The 22701-nt window shown below is 38.1% G+C and overlaps 1 protein-coding gene across 10 annotated transcripts in view; it reads left to right on the plus strand.

The window, feature by feature from the left end:
• The window catches only part of EFR3A (EFR3 homolog A), a 76502-nt gene extending 58734 nt beyond the window's left edge, over nucleotides 1-17768 (plus strand). For 6 of the 10 annotated variants that reach the window (XM_048286520.1, XM_048286518.1, XM_048286519.1 and 3 more), the window contains 10 exons: nucleotides 422-583; nucleotides 1803-1934; nucleotides 2419-2486; nucleotides 3712-3839; nucleotides 5858-5893; nucleotides 8361-8449; nucleotides 11656-11704; nucleotides 12761-12864; nucleotides 13471-13520; nucleotides 16588-17768. In XM_048286520.1, the coding sequence (XP_048142477.1) occupies nucleotides 422-583; nucleotides 1803-1934; nucleotides 2419-2486; nucleotides 3712-3839; nucleotides 5858-5893; nucleotides 8361-8449; nucleotides 11656-11704; nucleotides 12761-12864; nucleotides 13471-13520; nucleotides 16588-16705 (936 nt within the window). In that variant the 3' untranslated portion in view covers nucleotides 16706-17768. Of the gene's footprint in view, nucleotides 1-421; nucleotides 584-1802; nucleotides 1935-2418; nucleotides 2487-3711; nucleotides 3840-5857; nucleotides 5894-8360; nucleotides 8450-11655; nucleotides 11705-12760; nucleotides 12865-13470; nucleotides 13521-14741 lie in introns of all 10 variants that reach the window. The other 4 variants (XM_048286515.1, XM_048286514.1, XM_048286516.1 and 1 more) reach the window with 4 other exon arrangements.
• Nucleotides 17769-22701: the final 4933 nt, after the last annotated feature.

Consider the following 22701-nt stretch of genomic DNA (forward strand, 5'->3'; position numbering starts at 1 on the left):
TGAGAATGTTTCAAGATTACTTTTTGGTTTCTCCTTTTCATAAATGGGCAAATTTTATTTTTTTTAATGTTTCAACAGGAAATTAATTCCAGCATCTGACACTGTGCAGTAATCGTGCAGTTCTCTGTATCATCTTCCCTATCTGTACCTTTCTGCATAAAATAGAACAGTACTGTGTTTATAAAGAAGCTGTTGTTAGAAACTTGAGGTCTTCCTTGTTAAGCATGTACTTGTTTGTGTATGTATCTATACACATGTATTTTATCCTTTTTTATTTTTTTAATTCTCTATCTAAATTGATCTAACATAAAAGTTGGCCCCATTTGGAGTAGAGAGTTGGACTAGAATGCCTTCAAATATCCTTTCTAACCTAAATTATTCTATTATTTAATATGCATTTTCCCTTTTGTGTCTTTTATAGCATGGTCAGCAGTTGTACAGACACATCTACTTAGGCTGCAAAGAAGAGGACAATGTCCAAAAAAACTTTGAACTGCTGTTTACATCTCTAGCTCTTACCACAATTGAACTGGCCAATGAAGAAGTGGTTATTGACCTCATTCGATTAGCTATTGCCTTGCAGGTATGAGGCTGTGTCGGGTTCATTGACTTACAATTCATATTTGTAATTGGAGATGTGAAGAACTTGGGGGTTTTGTATATTGATATTCAAATTGGAAATCTCATCATTTGGCCCAAACTTGATTGATCCACTAAGGAAGTGCACTTTGTACCTACCACTTACTAATGGGGAAGCTTCATCTGATCAGTTTTCTGACAAACTTCCACAGCATGTGCTGTTCAGGAAAAACAGCAGATGTGGAAATCTGTTGAAACATTTCTTAGAATCACTGATACTCATTAGCAGATTGTCAAGGTGTTCTCTCAACCTATGATCTTATGAGTGTTCTGTGTAAAGTGTATGGACTGTGTGCGCCCAGGATGAAAACTTTTGTATAATTGATTGGTTGGGAATAGTTACCAAACCAGGCTATTTAATCTTACCTTGGAGTAAAATTCTGTCAGTGTCTTAGCAAGCTTTATTCCTTAACATTTCCTTAATAGGTTCAGATATTAACTCATCTGTGCATACAGTCCTCAGGGAAACTGGATAACTTACAAAGTTTATCTGTGTTGAAGTCAGAAATAAAGTAGTGCTAACATGTGCCCTGGAAGTTTGATGAAATCAGCCCCTGTATTCCCAGTTCACTCTGTCATTAACTTTATTCCCAAATGTGCAGCTACACTATGAAACATCTGAAATGCAGTGTGCATCCTTAATTTTAAAATACGTCACTGAACCAAATCTTTACTTGATGGAAATGACATTAGGAGTTCTACTAGAGCAAAAATAATGCAATCTGAATAAATATAGAAGTGCTAATATGCAGTAAATAATTCCCTTTATTGTGCTATATCTGTGATTCACACTGGTGATCTTTATTATCAAACTGGTCTTTCTAAATTTCCTGAGAAAATGTTATGATCAACATGTGGTAAGGACAAGAAACTACCGGTCATTAACCTGTACTTCCTTTCTGAGAAACAGGATTTTGGGTTGAGTAAATTTATTTCTCTTCATAATGGTTGAATCTTTTAAGCTCTCTAACTTCAGATCAGTATATTCCTAATTCAGGAGTGAGCTAAAAGACGAGAGTTTTAAGATGAGAGATATCAAATGTTAAGTAATAGCAGATAAACATCACGTGCCAGCTAGTGTTACCAAATGATAAATGTGACTTCCATATATTCAGGACAGTCTGGTAACTTTGGAAAACATAATGCTACCCCTTATATTTCAGGACATTGCCATCATCAATGAGGATAATCTGCCAATGTTTAATCGTTGTGGTGTCATGGCATTGGTTGCAGCCTATCTAAACTTCCTGAGTCAGATGATTGCAGTTCCTGCCTTTTGTCAGCATGTCAGCAAGGTAACATGGTTAAATAATTCAGGTCATTTAGAACAGTACACATTCTACTGTAAAATCAGTAAATAACTTGTTTCAAGTAATTGCTTGTGGTGCTGGTCTCCTGTATTTGTGTCCACTGACATTGTTCTTGATCTTCAGTCTCTCATGGCATTACTGCTGACTCCTAAAATTATAAGCAAAATAGTCTTCTCTCAAGGTACAGCATTTTTATTTTGCTTATGGTACCATATATAATGGGCCAAAACCCCATCTGGTATAAGACTTTACGGCCCAACTGTCTTTTGAAAAACAGTATTGACATGCACAAGACCATGAGAACCAGATTTTTAGTCTAAAGGGTGAGAGCCACAGTTTCTTTCCCTGGTTAAAAGAAATCCTAAATGTCTCATTTCTCCTGAGGTAGATGTTAGTGAAGGTTAGGTATTAAAGAAGACAACTATGGAACTACTCCATTTGTACTATTTGACTTGGGGGTTTTTTTCAGGTCATTGAAACCAGAAGTGTGGAAGCATCTTATTTTCTACCAGAAACAATTTTCAAAGACAAATGCGAGTAAGTAGATACAAAATGGGAATTAGTGGACAGTGAAGTCCCTATTTTCCTATTAAAAATCATACATCATTGAAAAATGTTACATATGTGAAAAAAACCCAGAGGTTTTATGGTGTTCTGGATAGGCAGAAGAAACCCAAGCATTAAAAGCATGTGCACTTACAGGGGAAAAAAGAGGGTTTCAGGCTTTTTTATTGTAGTCAGAGGCATTTATGCACAGCAGGGCCCTCAGTGTGCTAACACAGCAAAATATATGTTCAATGAATCACAGAACGGGTGAGCCTGGTAGGGTTCTCTGGAGGTCATCTGGTCCAAGCCCCCTGCTTAAGCAGGGTCACGTAGAGCAGACTGTGCAGGACCACATCCAGATGCTTTGGAATATCACCAAGGATGGAGACTCCACAACCTCTCTGGGTAACTTGTGCCAGTGCTTGGTCACCTTCACCTTCACACAAAAAAGTGTTCACTGATATTGAAACAGAACCTTCTGTGTTTCAATTTGTGCCCGTTGCCTCTGGTTCTGTCACAGAGCAGCACTGAAAGGTGCCTGGCTCTGAGGCCTTTCCACCCTCCCTCCCTTAAGGGATATGTACACACTGATATGGTCCAGCTTCTCTCTCCGTGCTGAACTGGCCCAGCTCTTTCAGTCTTCACTGGAGAGATGCTCCAGCCCCGTAATCCACCTTAGTGACCCTGTGGTGGGCTCTTCAAAGTAAGTCCATGTCCTGGTGAGCCATCTCCTGACTCAGCACTCCGTTTGTAGTCTTAGCAGAGCTGAATAAAGGGCAAGGATCTCCTCCCTCGACCTGCTGGCAGTGCTCCTCCTGATGCAGCCCAGGATACCCTCAGTCTATTTTTTCCACAAGGACACACTGCTGGCAAATGACAAATATTAGTACTAATTACTTAATTAGTATTAGTATTACTGTTTCTGTGCAGGGTTTTTTTTTTTATTTAACAGAGATCATATTCTCTCAAGATGTAGCAGAACAGGTGAAGAACATATTTCAAGTAAACAAGAAGTGTTAAAGTAATCTAAAACACTGCAGAGGTTTTCAATGGACTAATTTTAGGTGTATATTAATTCCTAAAAAACTAACCAGATTTATTTCAATCAAATCATTACCATTGACCCTTCTTGATTGCTCACAGACATAGGAAAAGTATTTTACTTAACCAACAAGTATCTATTGGTAGACAGTAACTTCAATATATGTTTTGACAGTCTTCCAAAATCCTTAGAGAAGGATGAAACAGATTTATTTTTCCTGACGAACAAGATTGCAGAATCATTAGGAGGCAGTGGATACAGTGTGGAAAGATTGTCAGTCCCATATGTGCCCCAGGTAACAGGTAAGTGGTGATTAGTAGCTACACCACCTAATACCAGTTATTAAGGATGTTTTCCTGATGTGTTGTGTGCCAGTGAAATGTAATGTGACTGCTTGGCAACAAAACCTAATCAGATAATTTTGTCTTCTCAAGGTGTTTTTTTTTCTCCTCATTAGCTACTGTATTATTGCTAAGAAGTTTCAACTATTTGTCCTTTTAAGATTCTTTTTTTTCCTTAAACAATGGAAGTGAGGCAGAAAGTCCTAGAACCCACTTTGACTCTTTTTAATGAAGTCTTGGCTTTCAAAAGAATACCTGTGCTAACTTGGTCTAGAAAATGAGGAATATGGAAGTCAGCTTATATTATCCTTTTTACGTAAATGTTGGATGAAAGATACTCTGTCCTTTTGCCATGGTCATGTGCTGATTTATTTGCCTTAGTTAAATTCTTAATGAGCAGATGTTAATTTAAGCAAGAATGGGATGTTTTCCTCCATCAGATACCTATGCAAGCTTAGTGTCAAGTAACAGTGGAAATAAAGTGTTGCCTGAGGAAGGTTTGTGGGAGTTTGTGCTACACAGGCTGAGTGAATAATGTGAGAAGGACTAGCTAGTATGTGACATTCATGTGCTTTTGGCTTTTAATATATTTTCAACAGCCAACTGAGCAACTTACTGAACAAAATTGATTGAAGAATTTGTTTTCTTAACCATGTGTGTTTTGTGGCTGTATATAACAGGTTGCTATTGTAAGAGACTAGGGGACACCCCAGCCCAAAGCATGGCCTTTTTAAAGTACCTAGCAGAAAAATGTGATTTCTATGTTCTTTAGCTCACACGTAGGAAGAACCAAAGTACATTTGAACAGTGAATGCCAGATGTGTTGTTCTTGCAGTCTGATTCAGAGACATTGCTGCCTGCTCTTGAATATCTCTTTTGGATAGTTGTGGGAGGAATTGAGTTCTCCAGACAGCAGGTGTGGTTTTGTCCCAAACACAAGCAGGCACATTAAGTGATACGTTCCAACACAGCCACAGTGTCTGTTTTCTGTTGCTGGTTGTCTTCTTCTAAAAAGGATGATGTTTCTATACTTATTTCTTCTAGCATCTAAAAAACCGGTTAATGTTATATTTTAGTATTGGCAGAAGAGGTGGGCAGCAAGTAAGGAAATGTTACAGGCTTTGAATGAATGAGAATGGAGTGAGGAAGGCAGCCTGCTTTGAAATTTATGTTGAGCCTCTCCTAGAAACTCAGATATATTTGTACCCAAATGACCTCGCTAAGGTTTTTGTGTATACTTTGCTAAAAATGCATTCCCACACAGGAAGAGATGCAAGTTCTGACATCAAGATTAATTGAGTTTAGCTGCAAGTGTGTGATTAACTGCCTCTGCAGGTGATGAGAAATTGCCATATTTAATCCTAAATCTTAACATATGTGAGTCAGATGGGCTCGGGGATTTTGTAATCTTTTTGTAAAGAGCAGCAACCAAAACTTGTTCCTTGACTGTTGCCATAGCTAGTTAAGTTCATTTATTTCTGATTCTGTGGAGTACTGAGCTTCCAAGATTTTCATTTAACTAAATCAGGACCAAGTGAATATTGTGGAATTCCTAAGCTTTTCATTTTTTACTGCAATGAAATGTTGCATTTCCGCTATTAATGTTATAGTGTTGGAATGTAGTGTTTCAAAAGAGATCAATAATATTAGTAAAAAATGACCAATTTTTTATATATTTCTGTGAAATCTAGGGTTGAACCTAAAAAGTCAGTAAATATTTCATCTTAATTATTTCTGTTATTTCCAAATATCAGTGACATAATGCTTAACAACGACTTACAGACATAACTTTGTTGTCCTATCTTTGTTTCATGTCTTTATACTCCTTAACAGTTTGAAAGACATTCATATCTGCAAATTTTTACTTGTCTCTTTCTTACTTGGGGGAGGGAGAAAACTAATAATTTAAATGACTTTCAATCATTTTTTGTCTATACATATATATATATATTTTTTTAATTCAACTCTATTTCCATCAGGCAAAAAACCTCATAAATGCAAACACAAGTCGAAAGGTAAAAATGAGCTGTAGGTCAGCCTGCTCTCCTGCCTGTGGTGTGTCCCTATAGGATGTGCAGTCAAAAAATGCTTTTAGAAGGCCTAAAGACTTTTAGGCCAGAAATTGTGTTGTACTTAGTGGACTTAGTGGTTTGTTATGCTTTTTTTTTGTTTCTCTCCTTGACATGCCTGTAGCAATGTTAGCTGCTGTGAGGTTTGCTGTTGTGTTTACTCATGATTTGATGCTCTACAAAATGGTAGTTTCCTGTTTTGTTTTCCTGAGCAGGTAGTAGAGCTGTAGGTGTCATTTTTGTGATGGTGCTAATTACCTCTTTGAGTGACATTGCAAAACCCTGTAGAAAGTTGGAAGAAGCTCTCAGATGTTCAAAGAATTCATCTTAGTCACTGGCCATTCAGGATAATGACTGCACAAAGAATAGAGTCCCTCACCCAGGAAAAGAAGGACCTTAAAGGTCATCTAGTTCCAACCCCCTGCCATGGGCAAGGACACTTTCCACTAGAGCAGGTTGTTCCAAGCCCCATCCAACCTGGCCTTGAGCACTGCCAGGGATGGGGCGTCCACAGCTTCTCTGGGTGGCCTGTGCCAGTGCAGCACCACCCTGACAGGAAAGAATTTCTTCCTAATATCTAATGCACATCTACCCCCTTTTAGTTTGAAGCCACTGCCCCTTGTCAAAAGTGATGGATCCTGCCTCAGTCAATGAGGTGGCACAGAGAGCTGCTCCCACTGTCCCTGGGCAATGGGGCCAAGGCTTCTGGGACAGCCTTGGCAGGGGCTGGGGCAATGGATGTTGGGGCTGCATCACTGTCCTCAAGCCCTTGGGCTCCTTTATGCATGTGGAGGAACATTGTATCTTGTAAGAGAAAAAAATGGAAATTCTCACCATTTTTTACCCACTTAATATGTTGAAATTAGAGATATATGCGCATATTTCACATGCAAGTATAGTGAGGCATCCATTAAAAAGATGAATTCTATCCAAAGTAGTCCCTAAAATGAATCTTCTGGTGTTTGAGTGTTAGTTACAGAGAGAGCAGCAAGATGGCAGCAGAGATGGGGTTTTCCTCCGGTGTTTTCTCTTGGGGGCTGAGGTGGTTTCCTCAGATTTGGAATGTGTTGAGTCATGTACCAGTGAGCTGTCAGGGATTAAAAATTCAGTAAATCCTTCAGAACGGTGCTTCAAATGCTCAGGGTCTCTGAGAACCTGGCAAATATTAGTAGGATTCAGGTGTTTTTCACTAATCTTGTTCTTTCACTGCCTCTTGATCTTAAAATGACATTTCATTTATGCGACTTCTGAAAGTTATTTCTTGGTTTTTAAAAGCTGAGCGTGTTCAGCTCTGCTGGAATGAATTCTGTTTGTTCATGCTCAATATTTGCACTGCAAAAGAACTTTGCTTTGCTAGAAGTGGTTTAAACAAAGGTTGCAGAAGAACCAGCATAAATTATCTTGTCAAGGGAGAGTTTTGCAGTCCTTCTCCTTTTTTTAGTATCAAGTGCCTGTAGGTGGTTCTAAATGTGCAGTGCAAGTCATCAAATAATAATAGCCAGGTCCAAATGGCTTGATCTTGGCTAAGACCTAAATTGTGACGTTGCAATTTATGGTTTTGTAAATGAGATACACAAATCAGGCCACTCAAGTCTCTGTTTGTCAGATCCTCATGACATCTTAAAATGTATTTTTACTGTTCATTGAAATCTTACGTTAATGTATTAAATGTCAAAAGTGAGAAAATATTACTGGTGCATTGTCTTAGGACTGCAGTCATAGAAGAAAATTCCAACAACTGATGGATCATTTGATCATAATCTCCTTAGGCATTAATTAAATTGTACTTCTTTTAGTATCAGCACAGTTGGTCTTATTCTGACAACTTTTTAGGCCAGCTGGACCTGCTAAAATATTTGGAGGAAGTGAGAAATTGAGAATTTTTTTCACCCAGTAGATTCTTAGACTTGCTGAATATGGTACTTGTAGCAACAAGAATAAGGAAGGATTGTTGTTCATTTCCATTCAGAAATCTTTCTTCTGTCAATAAATCATCTTCCAAGAAACCCTTTTCTGTTTCAGACTTTCTTAAAATTAGGACCTTAATATTTTAATTTCACAAGCAAAAAAAATAAGTTCAGGTTTTTGTAAAGGATGTTACAGCTATGTATCATCCTGTGCTATGTTACTTATTATGCATTTGAATAAGACCTCCGTTTTTAAAATTCTGGACTTTCAAGGGAAAGTTGAAAAGATCTGGAATGAGAGGAGGAAGGGACTTTAAAAATGTTATCTTTCTTCATATTTAGTAATTTAGAGAAGTAACTGATCATTTTTCACAATTCAAATGATAAAATAAATGATCTTTGGTTAAACGGGCACATGGAAAAAAATCTGCATCTGATGGGTAGAAATTTGACTGATCATGTTTCAAGTGTTGTGCAAAAAGTGAGATAATTTGTTTTTGTGCTAGATGAGGACAGACTCTCCAGGAGGAAGAGTATTGTGGACACAGTATCTCTTCAGGTGGATATTCTGCCTGGCAACAACACAGAGGATAAGGTATGAAAATCACAGATTATTTTAAAGCAGTGGAAGGAGGGGAAATGCAAGTGAAGTTTTCCCAGGAGGTGGAATATCTGATTATTCTAGCAATGTTAAGTACTTCGGGGGTTGGATTTTTTTAAGTTGCGTGTTTGCAAAAATGTGTTGTCAAAGACACGCTGCTGATCTTATTGTATAAAAGAGTCAAGTATTTTGTCACTACAGTTTTTACAGATAGTACTGCAGAATATGGGGTTGAAATACATATATTTACATGCTGAACAACTGGCATTTTATGAGTAAATATTCTAAAATGTTTTCTTTGCCTTTTGAGAGATACAATAAATTTCAGCGTCTGTATCCCTGTATCACTTGAAGTATTTGAGAGACTTGTTCAACAACCTGGGACTGTAAGATACAAGCCTAGAGAGATAAAAGCCTAGTGGGAGACCTGCAGTCTCTGAGTGGGACAGGTAAACACTAGGCAGGCTGTGTGCACCAGTGTCACTGTTCCCCTCCAGAAGAATTTAGCATGCAGCACTTAAAAGTCACAGGAAGGATAAAGCAGCAACAAAAAGTTCATATGTAGGGTACAGGCGCTGATGTTAATTATCCCTTAGGAAGACTGCATTATAATTAAAATTATCCCACATCATTTGACACTTCATTTGAAGTATTTCTTAAAATAAATTTCTACTTCTACTGAATCTTTTTCAAGGTTCTGCTGATTTTTATTAACTAGATTTCTGCTGGCTGCAATGGAGATTAGCTGTTGAAATTGAGGTGTTTGTACCTCAGATGAGGTACAGATGATTCTTTTGGCATCTTCATGCACAAACTGCCTGGAGACATGAAGCAAAATGTGCGGACTTAGTCAAGCTGAGTGTTAGTTAAAAATTCAGTATTAAGCTTTAGCAAAGGAGCATGCTTCAGTGTAGACAGGAGTGATGTGTTTTGCATTATTATTACTATTACTATTATTATTCCTTTCGGCTTTGTGCTGATGATACCTCAGATGATCTTTCGTGTTCAGTTTTTGCTTTTTGCTTTAGCAAGGATACAGATAAAAGTTCAGGAGAAGGAATAAAAAGGTGTTTGAAAAATAAGTGAGACAATCGAACCTCTACCTTTCTGAAGCAATTAAATGGTCCCCACAGGATTGGGGCTGTTTAACATTAGTATTCTTTTTTAAAACCATGCATTTTAAAATCATGGAATTGAACAACTCTCTTGAAACTAGAATTAAATGAGAGAAGTTTCCATTTCAGATTTCAGGTTATGCTGATGTTACGTCAAACATTGATACACAGACCTCTTTGAAGTGGATGTAGTGGTTGTAGATAAAGTCTTTTTATGGGTTCTCAGCTTAATGTGGTCTTAATGTGGTCCAGTGTCTTGGATAATGAATTACTTTTTGTCTCTTAAAAACAAGAATTTTATTAAACAGAAACACAGGAGCTAAATATTCCTCCTTTACTTGCTTTATGAGGTTTGTTTACAAGGCAAAGCAGAAAACAGTATTTTCCAGTTAGCTGACTGTACCTTCATACCTATGAATGAAATCTGGTTTTCTTGCTGTGTAGATTAGTAAATATAACAATATATAATAGTCAGCAGAGCTAAACTGCAAAAAAAGGAGCATAAAGCTTTATGATTGGGAGGATTACCTACTTAATGGAAGTTTCAGGATTAATGATGTGTGGTATAATTTCTGCACTGAGGTAGAAGACTGTTTATCCATAAAATAGCTGTTATTGTATACAATATAAACGCAATTCTTCTGTCAGTGGACTCAGAGTTTTTTGTGGTGCCAAGTCTGTTGGTGAATCCTGTTCAGGAAGGTGGGTTTTTCTATAATTATCTCCATTTATAAGGTGAAAGCACTTGTAAATGCAGGTAGTGCTTCTGTGATATTAATAACCAAGTATAATGCTGGGTAATATCAGCAACTAATGTGGATGTTAACTAGAACTATGAAAGGCAGCCATAAACAACTACATTTATCAAATGTGAATTGTACAAATGGTGATTTCACCTTGATACTCTTGAATACTCTTGATCTGTACCCATATCTACGAATATTTGACAAAAAAAGTGTTTCACTGTTTATTTATTAATTTGTATTTATTCAGAGGTAGAGAGTACGTGCTTATGAAGTAAAGCCTGTTAGAAAAGCATGCATTTGCAGCTCATGAAATAACACTCATGTAAAAAGGAAACAGCTACTTTCTTATCCCTTAACAGTAGTTCAAGCCAATGAATTAAAAAATTGAAAGAATTCAGAATCTTCTGAACTGGATGAAGGAACTTTTTGCTACCTTATCTCTTATCTTAAATCATATTGGACCATTGTAAACAGTGTTTATTAGGAAAAATAAAAGTGCTGCCTGTTTACATGTTGGAAGGATTGAAGTGAGGAAGTTCAAGCCAAGAAACCGTGTTATGTTCAGGTGAACACTGTTCTGCCATCCAAGCATTCTCCCCTAATGCCATGAAAGTGGCTTCACTGTAAATATATTTACTAGTATAGAAACTAGGTCTGTAATGAATTGAAACATTTTGGTCATTTTGCATCCCCAAGCAATTCCTGGTGAAGTACATCTGCAGCAGCAAATGGATATTCGTATCATTAGATGCACAAATTTTGTCAGTGCATTAGACATAGCTTGTTATGAAGAGCCCTTTTAACTCCAGTGTTTATGATGTAAGCACCAAATTATTTGGAGCCATAATAGTACAAAGTTAGCCTAAAGCAGTAACCATTTTCCACTCTGCACTCCACTATCATCTCTTATTTTAGCATTACATAGCTGGAAACTCAGCTACTCTAAGGAAGCAGGTACTGTTATTGGCAGCAGCTGTCTAAGAACCAGCACGGAGATTTTCCAGTATAGGAACACTACAGCTTATTCCTGACCTAAAGGAGTGTTCTGCCAAAATCCAAATCCATTTATAAAGTATTGTTGCTGTAGATCATCTTGACTAGAATTTAGAAAGTTTTCCTTGATCTCATTAGTTAAAAATTTCCTCACTAGTTTCAGTGACTTAAAAATGTTAATTAGTGATCTGTTGATTATCACAGAAAGTCCAAATAAAGTTATTAGAGACTTGTAAGGCAGAAAAGTTCTGGCTGCTTTGGCCTTCTGTGTTTATAACATTCCTTATTTTTTAGAAGCTTATATGTTAAATGTGATGATTAAGGAGGTTTTTTTCGTTGTGTTTAGGTTGATAATACTGAAGAAATCACCTTTGAAGCTTTGAAGAAAGCCATTGGTAAGATTTATTACAGTTGTGTTTGTGCAGCATAGTTCTCGATTACTATGGAATTGCTGAATAAAAAGGAGAGAGGCCAGAATAACATAAAATTTTACTTTTGTTTCTTTTCAGCTAGTAAATTTATTTAAAACTCCAGTTATTTATTTCTGAATCTCTGAAATTATATCTTGATGTAGTGTTAGTGAATTCATTTTCTGAAGTTAATGGGACTGAATGAAAAGCATCTGGAAATGCCTGTCATCTATTACATTTGCCTTATAGACAAAGCTATAAATGTGAGATATTCAAGTTACATTGAGTGATTATTTATGAAGTAACTTGAGTATTTTTTATGCATGAAGATTTTCAGGTCTTCAGGGCATTCAAAAAATAGGTTGTAAATTACACATCGTGGACTTTAAAGCGCTAAGATTTTTTAAAAGAATATTTTTCTGACAAGTGACCTGGCTGCAAGAACACAGAATTATCCAGATTCCTTATTTCATATTACTTTAAGTAATTGCTAATTAATGCTGTGCAGTCCACCAAAATCCTGTTTAAAATATGGAATAACATTGATGTTTTAAACAGTAGGCACATTCTAAACAGCAATTTGATCTGACAGTCTTCCAAGTGTGCCTAATCCCTGAGGTACTTAAATTCATTAGATGCTGGAAAGTTCCAACTGCTTGTACATTCAGTCTGCCTGTGGAGGTTGAACTGGCTTTTCCCAAATTCTGATAGAAAACTCTGGCCACCTGTGAGTATGATACTGGGAGGGAAGCTGAACCTGTGTGCAGTAAGTGAGAAGTGCAGGCAATAAAGCAAAAGGGAGCCTGGATGTTACTCATATTTAAAGACATAGTAAGAAAGGGGGGATATTGGGTCCTCAGACCATTTCCCTGAAATTTTATCTGCATTTTGCTTTAGGACCAATGCCAGATGAGATTTCACTTGAGAATGGTTGCATCACTTCAAGCACAGTCCTTGTTCGCTTCTGCAGTGCACATCTGTCTTATACTTTATAGGCAAAGATTACATTTGTCTTTATTTGTTTTTCATTATTCTTTTAAGATAACAATGGACTTGAAGAACAGGAAAAGGAAAAAAGGCGTCTTGTGATTGAAAAATTCCAAAAAGCACCGTTTGAAGAAATCGCAGCTCAGTGTGAAACCAAAGTGAGTTTCTGCAAAATGTTAGCACTGAGGTTATCTGTGTAGGTATTAGTGGGCATGTGCTGACTGAAGGTGATTTGTTATGTCACTGCTGCTGTTACTTCTTTAGAAGTTCAGTTCTTTGTTTTGTCTCCACTGCTGTCAGTGTTGGGAGATCCCAGTAATTAGAAGTGTGTTTTTTTTTGTTCCTAGACCATTTGGAAGGTAATGGGTAACTTGTACATTCTTCACCTTAGTATTTTCCTTGCTATCTATGAAATCCAGGTGCACAGTCCATTCCTATTTTATTCTGGGATAACTGGAGCAGTATTTAACCCACTGTATGTTTTAAACAACTAAATGTATTTCATGTTTGTTGAACTCCTGTCTGCAACAGCAGAATTTGCTATATAATTCCTGGCACTCCAGGACAGGCTCACACAATCTCAAATGCATCTTTAACACTCCGTATCCTTGCAGCAGTGAGAAAACAAATTGAGAAGAAATGTGGCCTAGATTTACATGTGGCAGTGTGGAACACATTCACCGGAGTATGGCCTGGCACACCCATTGTAGCTCAGTTCAATATCTAGGAGTTGATAATTCAATTTTAATTTTTTTTTTGCCTAGGCAAACTTGCTTCATGATAGACTGGCACAGATACTGGAACTCACCATCCGGTAAGGCTTTATGCAAGAAAAATATTGTGACTGAAGAATGATTTATAAAGCAATTGTGGCTATTTTCAGATGGTTATGTCATAGTGATCTCAAACACATCTAATAGGGAGAAAATAATTACCTTAACTGAGTGCTGTGTTTTAACCCTGATAGGTGTTTCAGCCCTATGTAGCCACTGGCTTAAGCCTCCTCAGAGGGATGAGGAAGAGAATTGGAAGGGTAAAAGTGAGCAAAACCATAGGTTGAGATAAGAACAGTTCAATAGGTAAAGCACAAGTCACATATGCTCTCAAAGCAAAATAGGAGATTCACTCACTTCCCATGGGCAGGCAGGTGTTCTGCCATTTCCAGGAAAGCAGGGCTCTTTTCGAAGGCAAATACCATCACTCTGAATGCCCTTTTTTTCCTGCTTCTTTCCTTGAAGCTGTTACTGCTGAGCATGACACCATATGATAGGGGATATCCCATGGGTCCGCTGGGGTCAGCTGTCCCATCTGTGTCCCCTCCCAACTTCTTGTCCACCTCCAGCCTACACACTGGCACGGCAGTGTGAGGAGCAGAAAAGACCTTGACATGCTGTAAGCTCTGCTCAGCAGTAACAGAGACATCCCTGTGTTATCAGCACTGTTTCCAGCACAAATCCAAAATACAGCCCTATACTAGCTACCATAAAAAAAAAAAAAATTATCCAGGCCAAAACCATCACACTGAAAAAGAGTACTTTTCATCACTTTGATTTTCTTACTACTTTGAATCTTCCTGATAGTGGAGAATATCCAGAAACCATGTCCTTGTGTCTTACAGTATCTCTGTGTCTATCAGTAGTATTGAAGGATGTTCTTGTTTTCCCATTGCTGCATCTGGTTGAGAAAGTAATCAGATACTGAGTACCCCAAGTAGTACATGAGGTTATTGTAGAGAGTTGTGCACATCATTATGCAGGATAAATAGTATTTATTAGCAGTAAGATGCATTTGGATAGTTCTGTAACATCAATGAAATTGATGATATAGACAAGAATATAAAAATCCTCAGGGCATAATAATTTCATTAGGATTTCAGGACTAAGATAAAATGCTGTTGGTATTTTATTATTTATGGTATACTATATATATATGGGGGGGTAGTTTACTCTTGTTTCTCAACTATTAGTATGTAAAGTTATAAAAAAGCAATCCATGTAACTATAAATTCTGTATATTGGTTGTGCTTCTCACACAGTCCTCCGCCTAGCCCCTCAGGAACGATGACCATTACTGCTGGACATGCTCATTACCATTCTGTTCCAATCTATGAGATGAAGTTTCCAGATCTTTGTGTGTATTAAGTGTCTTCTGAAGTCTGCTGGACATTATTTAGAGTAGAGTACAATAGAAAGAACAAGATGAGTTTTCAAATTTTATTGTTTGTTGTATCTAACTTTAATACAATGATGGAGATGAGCCAAATACAGATTACTTTAGCCAAATTCATGAAACTGTCTTGAATTGCTTTATTCTGTACTAGATTTTAAGTTAGGTTTTTCACAGATCATGTTTCTTCATTTTCATATTTGAGTACCTGTAAAACTCAGATTTAAATCTCGTCTTGCCATATAGGTAAATATTTCAGTTACTCTAGGAATTTGTATTGCTTCAAATTCCTTTAATTTGAGATATTGTAACTGAAAAACCTATTAAAACTTTTTTGTGTTTTGGTTTGGATTTTTTTTTTGGTTGGTTGGTTTTTGGTTTTTTGTTTGTTTTTTTTTACTCCTCTCCACCTCAATTCTACCACCTCAATTCTATGTTGAACTAGAATGCTTTTGACTTGCTTCATCTCATTCCATGTAACCAGTGGAGCACTACCTGAGCTCCCTCTTGTTCATGCGGTCATAGCTACTCAGCTTGTTCGGTTTGGAACATATGGAAAGAACCCAGTACCTTACATGTGTTCAAATACAGTGAATGAATTAATGGACACTTGTTAAGTATATTTTGATGCATCACATAACATGCTTTTTAGATAGATACATCCAGTATATGTCCTGTGTCTCTTGCGAAAAGTTAAATTTAATCTTTGCATAAGAGAGGAGAAATCTCCTCTTGAAGCACGGAATTGTGCAATATATTTCATGTCTTAAGATGTATGGTTTACAGACTGTACTTTTGAAAACACTGTAGTATTTTACTGTCTGCTTTAGTATAAATACAGGAGAGATATATTTAGTATAGCAGAAAATATACTGAGGGCATTTTAATCATAAATACTGAAACTATATTCTATGAGACATTTCTCTGTAGTTTATAACAGCTTTTTAGTGATATTTTAGAAATTGAAAGAAAACTCAATGAAACCATTTAAAGATCAAGAATTTATTACCTATATTTTCAAGCAAAAGCATTTTGAGGGATGCATCTCTGTGTTTGTTTTTGTTTCATTTCTCAAACCTTTAAGGTAACTTTCATAGGTTTATGTATCTGAGCATATACTAATCAAATGTAAATAAAGTAAAACTGACAGAGTAAATCACAGACATTTGATGATAATTGTCAAGGCTCTCTTTATGACTCACTGAATTCTGCAGGCAAAAAAAGAAAACCAGCATTCATTGATGCCGTGAATAATAACTTTGAAGTCCCTTAGTCTGTCTGAATCTGTCTGGGGCAGCACAGACATGAATGAATGCTCTCAAATATCTGTAGTAAATGTAGACATTTAATTTAGTGGTTTGGATGAACAATGAACATGAACAAAGTAACCTAACTTCAGTTAGCCCTGCTTTGAGCGGGAGCTTGGTTTAGATGACTTTCAGAAGTCCCAACCTAAATTAATCTTTGATTGCATAACTCAAGATCTGAAGGGTAATTAGCCCTGCTAATTTGCTGACTGGAGCATTTGCAAACCCACTGTATAAAAGATTTTAAGTTTTTTGAACTGTAGTTCAGTATTCTACTGGACTACATTTAGAAGCCTGATGTGGCATGACATCAGAGAAGTATCAGCTACTTAAACCTATGAGATGACATGCTGAGACTTTCAGAAGGCATTCACAAAGCTCAAAAGGTAATTGAGACCTTCTTTTCAGTTTAACAGTGCAATCACAGCTGTTAGTGGATGACGAAACAGCCCCTTATCTACAGCATTCCGTTGTGATTTTTACTGCTGCAGCGTATCAGCCTGATCAGACCACAGTCTACACATAAATAGGACTCTAGCTTTTAGTTTTCACTTTTTTTTTCTTTTTTTTTAAGGTAAGACTAATAGTTTTTTGGCCTATATAAAGAGTGTAATTTTTTAAAAAGTAAATCCAACATAGGGATACAATGTAAAACACCTACCCACTCTGTCATTTTTTTAAGAATATCACTCAGCACTTTTGTACAAGAAGAAAATAAGGAGTCTAAGTAATAAAGAATGTACTTCTGTTTGCACTTGTGCAGTATGGAGACTGTGCTGTAAATACAGGATTGTTTCTGTGATTGAATTCTGTTGCATGAATGCTGCATGTGAAAAAACTAGATTCAGCATTTCATCTTCTCTTCTGTTAATGAAGTATTTTTCCTTTATGGTGATGGTAGGTTTCCATGTTTCCAGTGCTCAGTTTGGGAAATGCAGGTGTTGTGCAGGTGTAGTGCAGGGAGTGAAGAGTTTGTAACACTGCGTTCACGTGTTGTTTAATTTCTTCCTTTATGGAAATTCAGGGAGTCTGTAAGTTGATAATTGGTTCACTCTGGCCTTTCTAGACATGTGGGAGATGGGAGTGACTGTAAAATGTATTGTTTTGGTAGCTGTCATTACATGAGCTAATGAATGAAACCAAAAGAATTAAGAATGCTGTTTGCTGTACAGTACAAAGCTGCTTTGTTTCACTTCTCTTTACATCCTTTAGACAAGCTGCAGAACTTAAAAGCTCCTTATGCAAAGTGGCCCTGCATTATCTGCAGCACATTGAGCACTGTCATAATGGTTATAATTGGTACCAAGTTTAAATGTATTCCAGCTGTTGCTTGGGGTTCTCTTTCCTATTATGTCATTTTGAAAAATAATATAGCTTTTGGTAGTGGTTCACTTTAAGATAAATTAAATCCATGGTAATTTTAAAAGGTAGAAATAGCCTGTTGTCCAAAATCAGAGTAGGGCTAATTTGTCTGTTGTTCCAATGGTCATATATTCTGTACTGTACGTAATGAACCAGTTTCAGTAAATGTAAGAACACACTGTGCAATCTATATTTAAGCAATAAAATTAACCAAAATTTAAAATCAATGTTTTCTAAGGTGTCAGTTAATTTTTACTGCTCACAATTTAGATGTCAATTACTAATTTTTTAGCATTTAAAATAGCCCTCAGTTTACACACCCATTTTGTTCTGCAGATATTATAGCATTGCATCATTATTAAACTACTGCATTTATTTACTATTAAACCTGGACAGACTTGGAAAGTGGGGCTGTGGGAATCTCATGAGGTTCAACAAGGCCAGTTGTGAGGTCCTGCACTGGGGTCAGGGCAATCCCAAGCACAAACACAGGCTGGGAGAAAGAAGAATGAGATTGAGAATGAGATTGACAGCAGCCCTGGGAAGGACTTGGTGGTGTTGGTTGGTGAGGAGCTCAGCCTGACCCAGCAGTGTTCTCTGGCAGCCCAGAAACTAAACGTGTCCTTCACTGCACTCAAAGCTGCGTGGGCAGCAGATGAAGGAGGGGGTTGTCCTCCTCTACTCTGCCATTGTGAGGGAGGGGGTTGTCCCGCTCTACCGCCACCTGGGGTACTGGATCCAGCTCTGGAGCCCCCAAAACAAGAAAGAAGTTGACTTGTCCAGAGGAGGTCACAAAGTTTATCAAGGAGCTGGAGCATCTCTGCTATGGAGACAGGCTGAGTTGGGGCTGTTCATCCTGGAGGAACATGATTTTCCCCTGTCTCTGGGGAGACCTTATAGCACGTTGTAGTACCTAAAGGGGATTCAGGAGAGCTGAAGAGGGACTTTGGACAAGGGCATGTGATAGGACAAGGGCATGTGATCAGACAAGGACAAATGGCTTCAAACTGAAATAGTAGGTTTAGGTTAGATATTAGGAAGAAATTTCCTGTGAAGGTGGTGAGGCACTGAAACACGCTGTTCAGAGAAGCTGTGGATGCCCCATCCCTGGAAGTGTTTATGGCCAGATTGGAAGGGGCTTTGAGCAGCCTGGTCTAATGAAAAGTGTCCCTGCCCATGGGACAGGCAAAGAATTCAGTGCTTAAAAAGTTAAAATACTGAAGTAGGAAATATTTTTAGATTAGTAGTTATTAAATTAGTTGTTTGCTTTTGGGTAACAGCTAGGTGTTGGCTATCTGTGCCCCAAATCTATGAAAAATATAGTGTAAAGTGACTATGAGAATGAGAGAAGAAAGAAAAAAACTATGCTAAATGTTTCTTTTTGATCATCTTGTCATTTTTTTTAATATTTTAGCTCTGCTCTCTGATTACAAATAAATAGCTAATCATAACTAGATTATTTAATACTTCTCTTTATCAACACAATTCATTTGGTGGTAATTAGGGCACAACTTGGGCATTAAATTCTTTCTGAAATAAGAGATACTTGGAAAAAAAGCCCAAAGGAATTAATGACAACATTGCCTGAATAACAGCATATTTATTTTGTTATTTCTCTTTTACCTGATTGATCAAATGATCCGTCCCCATCTCTGCAGTCAGAAAATTCAGCATTATTGAGTGAATGTTTGCATAATCGTGAAGGTAGTAATAATTAGCAGAAAGGAAGGGGGGTTTATTTTAAGGTGCAGTGTTCAGAGCAGCAGCACTGCTCTTTGAGAGATGAGCTGGTGTTACTGTTACTCTGCAGTGCACTCACCTGTTTACAGGCCAGTTTTCCCCATTTCAGCTCATTATCTATCTCACTTTCTCCTTGCAATATTTATTTATAAATGCTGTGAAATGTAAAATAACTTTTCATCCCTATAATAAAAGGCTGATAAAAGTTGCAGTGTAATGCAAATCTCATCCTCAGCATAAGACAAAAATGGGCATTTTGCAGTTTTAGCATTTTGCTTCAGTACTGAGATGTCCTTTTTCTGTACAGCATAAGGGGGGAGTTAATTAAAATCTTGTCTGCAAATAGAACTTCTTGCATCACTTAGCTGACCTCTCTGCTTTCCCTTAACAAATGTCTTTTTGTTCTGTTGGTTTTTTTCAGTAGTGCTGATGGTTTAGCCACTGGGATCCAGAGGGATTCACGTGACTAAACACCTTTGGGGTTTATTTTGGGAGTTTGTGTGGGGGGATTTTTTTGTTTGTTTGCACTTGGGGGATGGTGATGTTTGGTTTTTTGTTTGTTTAGGGTTTTGTGGGGGTTTTTTTTTGCACTGTACTAATCCTTTGCACTTTTAATGTAGAAAAAATGCTGAAGGGGGGAATATCACCAGCCAGAAGTTTATAGAATATAAACTGCTCTTCCAAGAACATTCACAGGCATTTTCACCTCCTGTTCTCACACCGTTCAGTTTGCACAGGGTCAGATGCTGGGGTTTAGTGAGTGCTGCAGGATCTGGAAGAATACAGGTGGCATCTCTGCATCCAGCGTGAGGATACAGTCGTTGGTCTGTAAGGAATACTTTGGTGACAAAGTTCAGCCCTGTAGAACAAGATGATGGAGAAGAAATCCAGACCTTTCAGTGCAGCTGAATCACTGGGAAGTTTGTAGCAACATTTTTTGTTCTAGGAAATGTTGGTGAGTCATAGAATCATAGAATGGGTTTGGTTGGAAGGGATCTTTAAAGGTTTGTCATGGCCTGATATTACTCCTCTCTCCCTTCAAGTCTGTTTCAAAGCCTGTCAGTCAGCCCTGATACCTCATGAGCAAAGATCCTCTTGCCCCTGTGAGAGATATGGATCCCATCTGATGCAGACAGGTCTGGTGTTGTGCTGATCATGCCATTATGAAAAAAACCCCAAATTCTGGCTGTGACACCAGGCATGGAGACAGCTACTGATGTGTTCCTGAAAGGATAGGGGAAAAAAAGACCTGTGCTTCACATTTCCTGATCAGCTATTCCAAGGTGCTGAAGTCTCTTTTGATCACCCTTGGACTGCACGTTGTGGTTTCATTGTCCCTACATGGAAGAGCAATAACGAGTAGCAGTCTGAGGGCTGTACCAGGCTGGGAAGTTTCCTGGTCATGGCCTTAACTTGTGCTCCAGGGAGGCAAGAGGCTTCTCTAAGAGGAGGGTCTGTCCAGCACTTTGGATCTTCTGTTGCCTTCAGAAGGGAGTCACATGCTGCTATAGACAGGAATGAAGGAAGGAACTCATTTTCATGTAATTACTTTAGCTTTTCTTCTGTGTGTTGCCTGCTAAGCTCAGTAAAGTAAGAATGTCTGCAAAAGGAGTTGGAGTAGTTGCATGCTGATTTAATTAAAAACCTGAAATATTTGGCCACCATTGGTAAGATCCAGTCTGAACCAAGTGCACAGTTAACAAAAATCAGTCTGATCATAACAGGTTTTACATAGAAATCAAGTGAAATTATACAGAATACTGCCAAATAATGATTTACGGTAATATCTGACCTAGATAGATGGTCCATAGTGCTGACTTCCCTACAGTAAGGAGTTAGTACAGCCTAACACCTAATCCTAGTCTATGATTATGTCATTTGTGTACTGGAGAGTGTGAGGCAGCCTGTGGAGGATAAGGAGGCAGGTACTCAGTGGCTGACTGCTGACATGCCCCTTCCCCAACCCTGGGGGTGGGTGGTTATCTGCCCTCCTGTCCCCCAGTTCCGGAGTTCCCGATGGGATGCTGTGTCTCTCTCTTGGCTCTTCGGAATCCGCTCCGCAGGGCACCTTCTTCCTCACTGCTCTCCTCGGAGCTGGAACCCCCTGTGCCTATTTCTGTGCCTGTTGGAGGCCTTTCAGCAGGGTCACCTTGGCAGGAGACCTCCTCTCGGCACTCCTGCCCGTGGGGAAGCTTCAGGCTCTCGTTGAAGAAGGCAGAAGCCATGCACTTGGCAGCAGCCTCGCTGCAGGCACAGAGGAGCTTCTCACATGTGCTCCAGCCAATGCCTGAAAGAGAAGTTTCACAATTAATGTTTGATTAATTTCAAAATTAATGTTTGTTAAAATCAGTTAATGTGTAATTTGCCACAAGTAGATGAGCTTTTGAAAATAAAATTTTCAAGTCTGCCGTCAATTTTAGTTTCCAAAGTCACCATTAATTACCTAAACAAAAGCCTTACACCAAGGTGGTGGGCAGTGGAAGGTTCTTCTGGCTTTAGTTGAATTTGTGAATGTAAAGACACAAGTAGCTGACTTCTGTCTGCAATTATAAAATGTCTGTAATTTTCTCAGCCTGACCTGGTCACATCATACACAGCGGTGTAGTAACCTTTGTCTCAACTAGGGAAAAAGCTCAAGTTTATAGTTAACATTGCTAATTTTTTGTAAGCTAAATATTTCTGTCTCCATACTCAGCTCTAGCAGCTCTGTCATAGTGTCATTGAGTTTATCATGCTGATACACTGTCATCAGGACATGAGAGTTTCCTCTAACCCAAACTTACATTTTGGCATGTGATTAAAACATACAACTTCAGACCTCAAATTTCTTTCTGCATGACATCCAAGTTTCTTAACTTGCTCCATACAGCAGCGATGAGAGAAGCAGCATCTGAAATAAGCAGTAGAAGCAAATGGAAAATAGTCACTCTTCCTGAATACCAGAGTGCTCACAATTATTTGTCATCTAGTCCAATTTTTCATGGGTAGGCAGTTTTATTTGTGTGTGAGTGCAGGAAAAAGGTGTTTGCTATACTTAGACCTGATGTGCCCCAGCTGTTATAACCTTCCACAGAGGAAGAGATTTTTAGCTATAAATACAAGGCTCTCAGAGCTTTTGTTTTGTGGAATTCTCTACATTGCCCCTCATTGTCAGCCATGCTGGCTCTTGGCTGCAACTCTGACAGGACTTTGCTCCAGCTCTGCTCCCTTCTGAAGGACAGGTTGCCCTGAGTGGATGTTAATTCTTCTCTTCATAAATCACTTTTCAAGCCACCTCGTAGCCAAGTTTCACAGTGACCCTTATCCATTTGATGTACTCCTCCTCCTGCTCTGCTTACCTCCCATCATTCTCCTTTCTTATTTTAACTGAGTTAGTAAGTCCTCTCCAAAACATTGATGCAACAATAGAATGTGGTTTAG

The sequence above is a fragment of the Corvus hawaiiensis genome, chromosome 26 (genome assembly GCF_020740725.1).
Source record: "Corvus hawaiiensis isolate bCorHaw1 chromosome 26, bCorHaw1.pri.cur, whole genome shotgun sequence".
Lineage (NCBI taxonomy): Eukaryota > Metazoa > Chordata > Aves > Passeriformes > Corvidae > Corvus > Corvus hawaiiensis.